General features: G+C 39.6%; 1 protein-coding gene across 2 annotated transcripts in view; it reads right to left on the bottom strand.

The window, feature by feature from the left end:
* nova2 (NOVA alternative splicing regulator 2) overlaps positions 1-14,083 on the bottom strand; it is a 140,849-nt gene that overhangs the window by 100,429 nt on the left and 26,337 nt on the right. For both annotated transcript variants that reach the window (XM_041805236.1, XM_041805226.1), the window contains one exon: positions 3,030-3,173. In XM_041805236.1, the coding sequence (XP_041661170.1) occupies positions 3,030-3,173 (144 nt within the window). The remainder of the gene's footprint in view (positions 1-3,029; positions 3,174-14,083) is intronic.

The raw sequence follows: 14,083 nt of genomic DNA, 5'->3' as shown, positions 1-14,083 counted from the left end.
TCACAAACTTGCAGACTGCAGCCGCCCCCCTAACTGCTCCGTTCATGCACATCAGGACAGAATTAAGACTTTAGGCAAATACAATTTCACCTCTGATCCTGTAATCCTGATCTCTGCTGGACTCTGTGTTTGTGTATGCTCATGTTTGTGTGATGGTGGGGGTGCAACGTGACCCTTAGTCAAGGCCTCTGTGTCCCTGAGGAATCACAACAGCCAGTCATCACAAAGCTACAGCCACACACGGACACGCAGATCCTATAAATCCATAAATCCATCCAACAGACGAGGCCGCAGCACAAGGTCAGTGCTTCGGATCTGGAGGAAACTCACAAATTCTGACAACGTCCTCCTACGATATCTGTGTTCCTCTGTGCCTGCGCTGTAAATGCACATCTGTGCTCTCCTGTTATGAAATATTGATGGATGGAGACTGAGATAATGAAATGTTTCCTTAATGGGTGAAAACACTTTGCATCTATTCATCCTGACGCTCTCCGTCCTTTAAGAGGAAAAATGGATCAATAGATATTCTACATACCTCTGCGTCCATTTATTTAACTGCTGCTGGCTGTTTCATCCATGCATGACCCCTAATACATAATTTATAACTCCAGATACATTTTTATTGTTCCCCAGACAATAGATGATCACTTCTACATAGTTAAACTAAGATCCTGGTGATGCTGCTTGCTTTTCTTTTGCAGTGATTTTTTATTTGAAGGTTATTCCTGAATTGGCCTCTTTCATTTAGAGCTTCCTGCAATTTTTTTTAAGTTTGTTGTGATAAAAAAAATCTCACGACGCTATTCTTAAACTCCTGAATTGTTCTCACATAGAGAACCGCCCCTTTAATGCCCATATAAGGCCATGAGACTGCAGGGCAGTGTGCAAATGCAGAATTCATAATAGATCAAAAAAAGAAGGGAAAGACAATGGGAAATTAAAATATCAGAAAGCCTCTGCACTGGACGCCTCTGTGCTGCTAGAAATGAGATCAAAAGAGGCTGATTTAACACCAGTTGTGTTTATAGAGTATACGGCATGTCACAGAAACATACAGAAAACATATTATTTATATCATTCCTAGAGACAACACTGCTATCAGAATTGATGTAGATCCTGCTGTAATTAGTGAAAGGTGAACACCAGATGGAGATTAATGCTTAAAGCTAGAGAAAAACAATAACAGAAAACAAAAAAGAGATCATGTCTGAGCCATTCATCAATCTCTTATCTATATCGCTTTTTCTGTTCTAGTCACCAAAGGCTGGACCCACTCATAGGTATCACTGGGTGAGAGGCAGAGTACAACCTGGACTAGTCACCAGTCAACAGAGAGACAACAGTCACACTCACACCCATGGGTAAATTTTAGAGTCACCGATTAGCACATCTTTGGGAGGAATCTGGAGTACCTGGTGAGAACCCAAGCATGCATGAAGAGAACATACATAATCCTCAGAGGAGGACCCCTTCAACCAGGAACCTTCTTGATGTTTTGCAGCATGCATAGTTTCACCCACTTTCAGTATTTACATGCTTTTTTTTTAATTGAGGTGTCTTTTTTGTTTTTTTTAATCTTTTTCTCTTTATTATAGAGACAGGACAGTAGATAGAGCTGGAAACAGGGATGAGAGAGGGGAAGGACACATATTGGGTTGCAATCCAAGCACACCATGGGGTGCAACCTAACCACTAGGCCGTCTTTACCCTTGTGGTGTCTTTTTAATATAAACTACACTCCATAATGCATTTACTTTATCATCACCGTCATTTCATGGATGATGTTGATGCATTGAGGGAGAATAACATTTTTAAAAGTGGCAACATCTTCCAGCTTCACAAAGCAATATAGACACAAAGCATTTTGGGAGCTCGCAGCAGCGTTGCCACTTTTACAAACAAGCCTTTCTCCCTCAATATGTGAGATTTAGGGCTGCAGGACTTTATCATCATGATATCAGCAGATATTAGCTTAAAAAGTGAATTATCAGCATGGGCAGATTTTAACATTGCTGCACATAATCACAACCGATAGTTTGGATACAGAATCCACCTTTATCAGCTGTAAATACAGTCTGTATACACAAATAAGTCAGTGGAGTTTTAGGCTGGACCAACAGATAAAGTAAAGTTTTGGGTCTAAACATCATTTATATATTGGTATTGATATCAGCTTACTGGATATGGGAGAAAATCCAATACTATGCATCGGTAGTGAAATTCATCTATGAAAGGACTCCTCAGTTCAAAAAAAGCAAAAAGCAATGGAGTGGGTCAGAAAACACCACTCCATGCACGGTTTAATATTCAGTGAGGCTGTAATGTGAGGGGACATACAAACCACTGTACTGCTGTGTGGCCCCTGGTATCAAATCTTATAATTCATCAAAACAATTCTAAATCTAATTCTTAAAGGCAGCACCGCATACAGATTTATCACTAATATACCCATGTGGAGGCGGGTCTTAAATGTTGAGATAAAGGAACTAATTTTTGCTGACTGCATTATTAAACAACACTTATTTATGTTGTTTTGTAAAAAAAAAAAAAAAGTTCAAAATTAATAGAAAAAAAACACACATAATATTGCCCTGCTGTGTCAGCACTCAAATATGCACAAAGTGCTGTTCAGAGTTGGTATATTTTGCTCTTAGCTATGAGTCAGACTCTTCTTAAAGTGGAGTGAGAGGGTTTTATGACCACATTTCTCCCTAAGGACAGCCGATGAGTGAAGCCCAATCTTCTAACAATACTGGCCACACACAGATTTAGAAATAATGCAACACATAGATGAGAAACTGTAAAACAAAAATAAAGAAGTGTTGCTATAATATTCCATTCTTTTACTTTTATATGAGGAATGATTTGTTTCTCATTGTTGTGGGTTGAGTCTGACAGATTGTGTCAAAGTCTGTTTTGGGATGCCTACAGAAACTACAAACGAACAGCAGACAACTTTAAAGGATGAAACTGTCTTTTTCATCACTCATCCATCCACAGCGGCCTCGGCGGGTGTGCGTTCTTACCGGGGTAGAAGTCTTTGGATTTGGACAGCTTGATGGTGGCTCCGGTCTCTTTCTGCAGCTGAACGATGGTCTGACCTCCCTTCCCGATGATCGACCCCGCCGCATAGCTGGGAATCAAAACCTTCAGGAAGTACTCGCCTTCCTCTGCAGCAAGAAAAAGGAAACAGGAAGTCAGAGAGAGAGCTACTGCAGTGGTTAAACTTTAAATAAAGATGCAGAAGAAGAAATAATAAAAAGCTACAGAGTGCATTGTGGGTCTGTTAAACCTTTGTCCTCATGCATGCCACATTTTTGTGAATTAATTTTGCCTTTCTGATTGACTTGTACATTTTTCCACATTCCACTGGTGTTGAAAATTTGCAGAAATTAATAAATTCTCATCCAGACCAAGATAATCTGGTTGGAATGAGTGCAAACTGTGAAGTGGAAGCTAAGTGTTTGTCAGCAATCACAGTCTGACAGAACAGATGCGAGTCGGTGCCGCACCACTACGCCAAAGCAGAATCATTTTTCCCTCCGCCGTCTCCCCCCTCCTCATAAAGCTGCATAAATCCACCCAATCACATCAAACGATGACTGATATCCATGACAACTAATTATTTTCATAATCAGATGATTCCCCGTCGGCGTTATCTCCCTCCCTTTCTCTGCACGTCCATTTGTGCGAGCCTCTAAACACTCTCTCCAGATTGGTCTGATCTAATTTCAGCGTCGGGCCCGAGGAATCTGCTCCTCGTCACCGCCTGCCTTGCACGAGGGAAGGAGCTGAATATGCTGCTCGTCAGTTTTGGTATTAAAGCTAATCAGATTCAAGCGAAGAGTGTGCGTGCAGCGCCTCGCCAGTGCATAACACCACATGCCCGCTGTCACACAAACACACAGTCCCAGGCGTATGCATTCATTAACGTGAAGATAAGCTCACGTAAAAAAAAGAGATTCAAATTTATATACTGTTTTCAACATGGAGGCACAGCAGCACTGAGAGATAGTGTTAACTATAATGGAAATGAAAGGGAGATGTTACAGGAGGCCTCCTGCTGTGAGAGCTCTGCTAATTGTACCACTAGGGTGACGTCTTTGACAGTCTCCACACGCTCAAACCGAGTCCGATCTTTGCAGAAAAATGCTTTTGTCCAATCACTGTGACAGAGGATACTGAAGGGACTTCATGGCAGAAAAGACCAGCAAAGAAATGTAGAAAATAATTACTTTGTGCTTTGAAACTTGCACAAAACTCCTGAAAACAGAACACAATAAGAAGCATTTTTTACCTTCACACTGGCAGTAGCCAAGGATGGAGACATCGTGTTTTCAGGTTGTCTGCACATTCTTGTATCTCAAAAACACTTTGGGGAATTTTCATTAAACTTTGCACCAATTCTCAGCCTGACCAAAAGACAAACTGTGAAGATTTTGGAGGTCAAAGGTCAAGGTCATAAGGCCTCATGTTTGTGTGATTCTGAGCACAAATGCTCACTTATACTAAAGGATGAACTTATTGTATTTTTGTCGTCATAAGTCAGGCCATCTCTGGGATCTTGCAGGATCTTCTTAAAACTTTTCAGAAATGTCCACTAAGACCAAAGCATTAATTGATTAGATTCTTGTGGTTATAGGTCCTAATGGGTCTTACTTTATAAACAATTCTTATGAAGATAATATTTTTAGATTGCTTTGATGTTCTTTAAACTTTGCATGAATATTTGTCTTGATCAAAGAATGAACTGGTAAAATTTTGTAGGCCTTACATTAAAGGTCAAGATCACTGTGCTCATGAACGTTGTAAATGCAATATCTCAGGAACAATTTGCAGGATTTTCTTAAAGATGCAGAATTGGGCACTGGTTTTGCTTGGCTGGTAGAGCGGATGCCCATATACAGAGTCCACAATTCACAGACAACGGCATTGATTCTCGGTCTTGGTGCTGTTTGGTGCATGTATTCTCCCTCTCTCTCCCCATGTTTCCTGTCTCAAACTATCCAATCATAATAAAGGCAAAAAAAAGCCCATAATTAATCTTAAAAACAAGAAAATGTTCGCAAAAATTTTCTTTTTAACCCAAGAATTAACTGACTCAATTTTGGAGGTCATAGGTCAAAGGTCAAGGTCAATGGGCCTCGTGTTTGTCCCATTCTTGTCAACATGCTGTCTTAAGAATGCTTTGCATGATTTCCTTTAAACTTTGCACAAATGTTTGCCTTGACTCAAGGATGATCTGGTTTACTTTGGAGATTAGAGATGAAAGATGAAAGTCATTGTGTGCATGTATGTCCTTCACTTTTGAAATACATATTTCAGGAATGCTTTGTAGGATTTCCCTAAAATTTTGCACAAATATTTTAACCCTGATTTAAGGATGAAGTGATTACATTTTGAAGGTCAAATGCAAGGTCACAGTGCTCATTTGCATCCCTTGATTGAAGAACTCCTAGATGGACTTTCTTCAGACTTTTTGCATGTATTCACTCTGGCTCAAGGATGAAGTAGTTAGATATTGGAGGTCAAAGGTAAAGTTCAAGTTGCCTTATGTTAATGCCTTGCCGCTGACATTTGAATCACAGAAAACAATGCTGCCTTTCTTCTTGACCTATCACTGCACTTTCACTTTTAGATTGGAAACTTTGCAAAAGCATAAAACCCAGAGCTGGTGGTTCTACCTTACTCTGAACCTACCTGGAAGAAAGTCAGCATGAGCCAGTAGGAGAGGATATAATGGACTATGTATATGATCAGTGTGATCTCTGTGCACGTAATGAAACTGCCTCATCAGGGTTAACAATTACGTTCTCCTCCAGACTTTTCAACCTCATTGTGAAAGTGCCATTACAGGAAGCTGTCACATGATGAAAAGGCATATACTATCATAGTGTCTAATGGCTGACTCTGCTGCTTGGATGTATATTCAGTATTCTTCGCTCTATGTCGTGTCATGTTCAGGGATATAAAGAATAAACTCATGAAGATTAAAGGGAAAGACTGCCTGAAATTTTCAAGAAACTGTTATAAATAAAATTAAATGTGAAAGCTTATCTTTTATACTCTGATGTCTTAAATCTGCTCTTTCAAAATTCATCTTCAAACTTTTGTTTGCATTGCTCTGAATGCTTCAGCCTCTTTATCTCCTTTTCTCTGCTCCTAAAAGCAGCCTGGGGTTATGAAGCTGAACATTTAAGGAGAGGATTCTGACAAACAAACATAGTGGGACTGTTTTTATGCTGAAAACTATCTGAAATGAAACCAAGATCACTTTCCTGTTCAATCAAATTAAAAAAGCAAACTCAAAGATATAGAAATGATGCTTTGTGGGCAATAAATTGACTGATTCATTGATCGAAAAGTTTTTATGTGACTGACAGCTGCAGCTCTGAGGGAGAATTATACTTATAAATGAGAATATCATTAATCTGAAACTGCGTCATTTCTAAAAACTGTACTGAGTTGTAGCTGAGCCTCACAGACCCTCCAGGTTCTGAGACATTCTCATGCTCAGAGAGTTTCTCTGAACACGTTCTGTAGAGGAAAAGTTCATTAATAACACCACCTGGATAACAGGCGTTGTGCTCTGGCTTAATAAAGTTTGACATTTCCTAGATAATGTTTGTCATTTTTCTAATTTGTCAACCTCTCTGCAGAGACGGGAACAAACAGCTACAGCATTCTTTGCTTCAGTTGTTGTGTGAAAAGCGACGAGCTGTAGCCAGGAGGGGAGGAAAGCGAAAGGTCAGAGCACATTTTGAGTCATTTTGTGTTCGTTCGGAGCCGGGACACGTTCACATGCTGCTCCCTGTGGCACGTTGACCCGAAACAAGACTGCGACTGAACTCGCGACATTTTGCTTGTAGCACGCTTCCTCTTCAACATCGCAAGAGAAGGAGAAAGACTGAACCTCATGGGCCACTGTAGCTCTCTCTTTAGAATGAACCACTGACTGGCCTGTTGATAGACACCTTGGATGTGCAGGAGTGGTGTCTTCGAGTCGTGCAGAGACGTTTTGTAAGAGTATTTAGAATATAGATAAGAACAAACGACTCCCGTTTCTTAACAGATGTGCCTTTAGTTTCCATGGGGATGATATTTATGGCCAGAATACTTTTGGAAGAGAGATTTTTAATGTTAATTTTCAAAGGTTTTTCCTGGTTAAATAAATAACAAGGTAAGTGGGGCCCCACTTCCTTACTCCATCTTCTTCAAATGACAGTTTCAGCTTGTTTTTCAAAGGAGTATGGACACATGAAAATGAATTGTATTTTGTTTATGATACAGTGCTGACAATATTTTTCCCCTTCCTGATTTCTAATTTTGTTGCATATTTGTCAAACTTAAAAGTTTCAGATCATCAAACAAACTGTTGGTATTAGACAAAGATAACATGAGTAAAAACAGATGTTAAATGATAATTTCAATTATTAAGAGAAAAAGCCATCCAAACCTACCTGGGCCTATGTGAAAAAGTCATTCTCCCCAAACCTAATAACTGGTTCTTCCATCCTTGGCAGCAACAACTGCAAGGAGGAGTCTATGACAGCTCGCAATGAGTCTTCTACTTCCCTGTGGAGGAATTTTTGGAGCACTCTTATTGCAGGATTGTTTTAATTGAGCCACACTGATGTTCTTTTGATGAAATGCTGTGTTAGTTTTACTTGAAATGTCATGAGACACACACCCTCTAAAAAGTATGAACTTTTTAGAGGGTGTGTGTCTCATCTAAAAACCTGCAGGCCTCATTTTGTGAGGCCTGCAGGTTTTTAGATGTCATTCTGGGTTCTTTTGTGACCTCCTGGATGAGTCATCGATGCACTCTAGGAGTTATTTTGGTAGGCTGGCCACTCCTGGGAAGGTTCAACATTGTTCCGAGTTTTCCCCATTTGTGGATAATGGCTTTCATTGTGGTTTGCTGGAGTCCCAAAGCCTTAGAAATGGCTTTTAACCCCTTTCAGACAGATAGCTGTCAGTGACTATGTTTGTCTTCTGTTCTTGAATTTTGTTAAGATTAGGCAATGATGTGAGATCTTGTCTCTACCTCACTTTGTCAGACTGGTTCTCTTTAAGGGATTTCTTGATTCAACAGTTCTGTGGAATTGCTCAGCTTTCCAAAAATGTAGGTAATCACAGTTAATTCATGATTTAACAAGGGGTGTATTTACTTTTGCACAAAGGGCCAAGCATCATTATTTTCAAATCATCATTCAAATCATCATTTATAGAGTGCACTTTTTATTTGTTCAAGTTATTGTCTTGTATCAAAATTTGTTTGATGATCTGAAACATTTAGGTGTGACAAATATGCAAAAATAAGAAATCAGGAACGGAGCAAACACTTCTGAACAGCACTGCATGTCCTCAAACTGGTATTTAGTTTAGAACTATCTCAGTTTGAGACGATGCTATCACTAAGCATCTATTGTCTGGGCAATTAATCACATTTGTTCAAAAAGGGGCGTTTTTTTCCCCTGGCAAATGTGCGAGGGGACAGATTTAAAAGAAAGAAAATAAATATTAGGGTCTACATTGTAATATTTTTGTTTTAAATATGCTGATCATTTCCCCTACCCACTAACCCCGAACCCTTTTCTCCCTAGCATGGCTTCAGCAGACAGCTGTTCAACATGAGTCTGGTTCTACTGAGAGGCTCTCCTCTCCGATGTAACTTTACTAAGTGTTACTTAGAGCTGAGCTCATGGTGGATTAATGTGGAGTCTTTATAAATAATAAATCAAAGAGTATGGTCTAGAGTGCCCTCTTTGTAGCGTCTTGCAATAACTGGTTATGAATTGGTGTAATACAAAGATTGATTGATTGAATTTATATAATTCTTCAAAGCTTTGAGCAGAAGTCCTTCATCTTCTTTGTGTTAGTGATGAGATCACTCTCAAACTACATACTGACATTTAGAGGGGCTACTAAAAATAGAACAAATGTATGTCTATCAACGTAAATCTAAATTTAATCAATTCATTTTAAGAGAATATAACAGCCTTCATATCCCAAACTCTGTAACTAAAAATAAGTTCATTAAAACGACTTTTCTTTGAGTGGCCTCTTAAAGAACTCCATAATTTCTTTAATGCCAGCTGTGATTTATCCTAAAGAGTCAGTTTTATTCTTCGATATAAATCTCTCCTTCACTGAGGCAGTAAATTTCTGCCCTGTATCTCTCATGTTTTGTCTCTTTAAAGTGATTCAGAGCCTCTCAGCATCCCTCCCCGGCAGCTTTCTCCATCTTTGATAATCCAGGACGCGTAACCTCAGGGGGCAGATTAAAATAGGATTATTATTACCGGGGCACACTTTCTCGTGAGGGCCAAACACCTCGTAACACCGCTGTTCTCTGTCTGACACTAAGACAAAAAAACTGGAGACGGTGAAGTTTAAAAACCAAAACAATCTTTCTGTGACTGTGAAGATTTATGATGCCGTGTTGGTATTATTAAATGATTTTTAATAGCTTTAACTCATTAAAGCCTTTAACACTTCCTCTGAAACGCACCAACAGTGGAGTCGAGGTGTTTGTGACACATCACTATAAATACATCTCATTAGTAAAAGGCTCCACACACCCACTCACACTGGTGTTTTTAGTGCGTCTGTTAAATCAGACCAATGGAGGAGGAAGTGACTGTGTACGAATCAATGACTAACTAACTTATGAATTTACGTCTTTTTGAACACAATATTTATTTTTTTTACATGATGGTCCCATTTAAATGTAAAGTATTTAAATCTTGCAGATGCAGAACAAGTTTGAGGTCTCAGCTGCAATCTAAATACCACTGTTATTGTTTTTTAACTTAGGCAGACCCTGAGCAGAATCTCACTTATGCTATCAGGTGCCTGGCCAAGCAGTGGTTGGAGGCAAGTTTGACTATTGACGTGCTGCTAACATGGTGTATTAGGGGCGGCACAACAGCATGCACTGCTGCGGCGCCATTGTGTTTTGGGCTTAGGCTTCACTAGTGGGCTAGATCAAACCCCTCTTATCGTTGGCTTCACACTGCTTTATAACTTCCCAAAGTCTCTTCAACTTTTCAACAGTATTTATCTGACTGTTTGCACCTGTCTCTGGAGCAAAACTCAGACCTAGTACAAGGTTCTCTATCGTGTCATCGGCCTCTTTTGTAGTTGTGTTGGCAGTTTCAAGCAGCCACTCTATGATGGCCCCACCAACACTGAGCTACACTATATGGACAAAAGTATTTGGCCACACCTATCCATTATTGAACTCAGGTGTTTCAATAAGACTTTTTGCAACAGGTGCATAAAATCAAGAACCCAGCCATGCAGTCTCCATTTGCAAATATCTGTGATACAAAATCAGTCATTCAGAAGGACTCTGTAACTTCAAGTGTGGTACCGTGATGGATACCTTTGCGTTGGTGAAACTTCGTATCTGTTGATATTCCACAGTCAACTGTAAGTGATATTACAAGAAAGTGGAAGCATTTAGGAACAACAGCAACTCAGCCACAGAGCAGGGTCAATGACTGCTAAGGTGCATGGTGAATAAAAGTCACAAACACTCTGCTGATTTCATAGCTGAAGAGTTCTGAACTTTTACAAAAAGCACAACTGCGCTACTGGGGCTACAAGGAATGGGTTTCTATGGTCAAGCAGCTGCATGCAACACCAAGTCCAATACCAAGCATTAGATTAAATGGTGTAAATCACTCTGACACTGGACTATGGAGCAGTGGAAACATTTTCTGTGGAGTGACAAATCACCCTTTGCTTTTTGGAAGTCAGATGGGGGAGTCTGGGTTTGGTGGATGCTGGGAGAACATTACCTGCCTGACTACATTAAGCCAACTGTGAAATTTGTTGGAGGAGGGATAATGGTATGGGGCTGTTTTACAGGGGCCTTTATCTCCAGTGAAGGATGATCTTAATGCTTCAGCACACCAAGACATTTTGGACAATGCTATGCTTCCAACATTGTGGCAACAGTTTAGGGAAGGCCCTTTTCCATTTCCACATGACTGTCCCCCACAAATCAAGTGCTATAAAGACATGGTTTGATGAGTTTGGTGTGGAAGAACTTGACTGGCCTGCATAGAATCCTGACCTTAACCCCATCGTGCACCTTTGGGATGAACTGAAACAGAGATTATGAGCCAGGCCTTCTCATTCAACATCAGTGCCTGACCTCATGAATGCTCTACAGAATGAATGGAGACAAATTCCCACAGAAACACTCCAAAATCTTGTGGAAAGCCTTCCAAGAAGAGTGGAGGCTGTTATAGCTGCAAACAAGGGACCAACTCCATGTTAAAGTATATGTGTTTGAATACAATGTGAGTACAGTCCCTGTTGATGTAATCGTGAGGCAAATTAATACTTTAGTTCTTGTAGAGTTTTTAAGTATACACTGTAATCAAAAACAAAAAGTGCCTGGTATTAAAACTCGATAGAATAGAGCCAAAATGAGCTGGTACTAGAAATGTAAATGCTCAATAAAAGATCAGATAACCAGAATATTTAGGCGAGGTAGTCTAATTTGGAGAAATCTGACCTAGCATGAGCCTTACAGACTAACATTACATGCATTTAAAAAACATGGCTTTAGTTACAATAGCACAACACATTAGCTTTTGTTTTGTTGTGGAATAGAAAAGCTCATGTCTGGTTTTAATCATCTGTGTCACACGGTGGTCTACAAAGCTCTGCTGAAACATGAACTGAATTCTCATAATGACCTCAAATCATTTCTCAAAACCTCCAACTTTCTCTCCAGCTCTCTGGTGATGTAATAAAACCTTTAAAAACTAAAGACTGTAAAGACCCTTAACACCCATTCAGCACTCACACAACTGTTTTCACTTATTTGGATGATTAAATTGGACCTCCTCTCAACACTGAGTGGGCGTGTACAGAGCAGACTCCAGTGAGATAACTCCAGGCTTACGTCATATCACATGGATGCTGCAGATGGAGAAAACTTCCCACAGTGTCATTGAGAAAATAACTCTACATTTGTTTACTAACACTTCACTCCATTAGACTAGCGATATCTGAGACTCAAAGGACTGAAGTTACATAATTGTGCCTGTGGCATCACTAATTTTCTAATCACAATAGTCACTTCAGGATTATATGTGAAAAAAGAGCACATGTGTCTGACACTGAGCAGCTTTACAACTCACATCCGCAGAAGACTGGAGTCATTTCATTAAACAGTTTCAAAGGTCTGATGAAGGAACTGTTTGGTCCCTTCCTCTGTTTGCCCTGGGCCGTGTTTGTGCAGGGATCGCCGTGGTAACAGAACATTGTTCACAGTGTGAAATACCCTGTTCTCATCTCCGAGTGTTCAGCCAAGTCAAAGCCTGAGCTCACAGGAAACCCGACACTCCCGGCCCTTCCTCAGCTCTGGGTGATGAAACACAAAGTGCAGGAGCTCAGACGAGGAGGAAGAGGAGAGAAAAAACAACCCAACCTCAGTTTACACACGTCTTCATCTGTCAAAGAAGCTCTGACCTCCAGGAGTTAATGAGAAGTCCCTGACATTCATGAGTAAGTCAGGTGTTTTCACTCAGTTTAAGCTGTTATTATAAGGCATAGTTATAAAAATGTGCACCATCTTTATATTTAATGAAATCCCTACATCTTCTTCTCTCATCTCTCTCCTGTTAGCATCAGCTATGCTTCTTCTTCTTCTTTGTCTTCTGTAAGTCAAGTTTTCATTCAAACATTTCTCAGAAACACAGCCTACCAGTACAGACTGAATTGCTTTTAGCATTATTTTACTGATAATGATGCTGCTGGGCGCCAATTTCCTCTGGCATGTTTACACCTTAAATAAACCAGACTGGACTGAGCATTCTTAGCGCGCTCCACCTCTCTTATGCTCAGCTTTGACCTGAAGTTGAACAGCAGATCTTCATATTCCAGGAAGACCACCGAGCTGACGGAATAAGGACGAAACAGCAAAGACTAGAACAAGAAGTCCACATTTGTGGACAGCTTCTGTTGTGTCAGCTAAAGGAGATAAACAGACTGAATTCATAAGTACACAATCTGATCTGACTAAACTATAAGGCTGGAGAAACTTGCAAAAATGTCTGAACGAGTACAGCCTCATAAAGTCGTGTTGTGAAGTCATGTACGGGAAAGGCCTTCGTATTCAAGTGGTAATTGTGTGGGAACTCTGGAGTGTCCGGTTCTGCTGGATTTATGTACGGAAATACTGGCATAGCGTTCTGTTTTGGCGTTCCTATGGCAAGGAACAAGAAAGGGGATGACTAAGGTGACAATCTTGAGCAACAATTTTCACAGCTTCTATTGGTGCTGTATGCGGCTGAAAGCTGAAGATGCATGGGCTTTCCTGTTTTAAGAAATGTCATCAAACATGGAACAACTCAAAGCCATCAAGAAAATCTGACTTCAGATGGTCTCTTCTCTTGAACACAGTGCACAGGGTCCAATTTAGAGGTGTGAAAAATAAAAAATAAACAAAAAGAAACTCCCTTCATTCTTCAACAATCAGCTGTTGTTGGAAACTTCACTAACAAGAAGACCAGGTTTCATATTAAATTAAGACTCACAACTCAGTTTACCGCTATTTTTCTCAATATTGGCTCAGTTTTTTTCATACATAAAAATTTGAAATGGAATATAACAAAAAAGGGGCATTATTTCTACTATCAGGGAAATGTAAGTAACTTAAGCAGTTTACAAGCAGAACAACACTGCATAAAGATATTCTAAATATATATATATATATATAATTTAAATATATATTATAAAGTTGCATAAGGGCTGTAAAGTTTTCTGTGCAGAAAATTGCAAAAAAAGAGAGTATGAAAAACAGAGATTTACCAAGTATTTGAACCATGCTAGAGATAAACTATCAAATAACTGTAGAAAATGTGGATATTCTGGACCTGAAGCCATAAAACTGTATCAAAAATAATTATAACAATAATAACTAAAAATTAAAAGTTAAAGTCTTGTTCTGCACCATGTATGATACATGAGATGCTAATTTTTCAAATTTCATGCTGAAATAAAATGATATGTTAGAGAAAAAGCATCTATAGTGCATTTATTCCAACCACAGGAA

The sequence above is a fragment of the Cheilinus undulatus genome, linkage group 2 (assembly GCF_018320785.1).
Source record: "Cheilinus undulatus linkage group 2, ASM1832078v1, whole genome shotgun sequence".
NCBI lineage: Eukaryota > Metazoa > Chordata > Actinopteri > Labriformes > Labridae > Cheilinus > Cheilinus undulatus.
The sequence above is the reverse complement of the archived record's forward strand: the minus strand, read 5'-3'. Positions and strand labels throughout refer to the sequence as shown.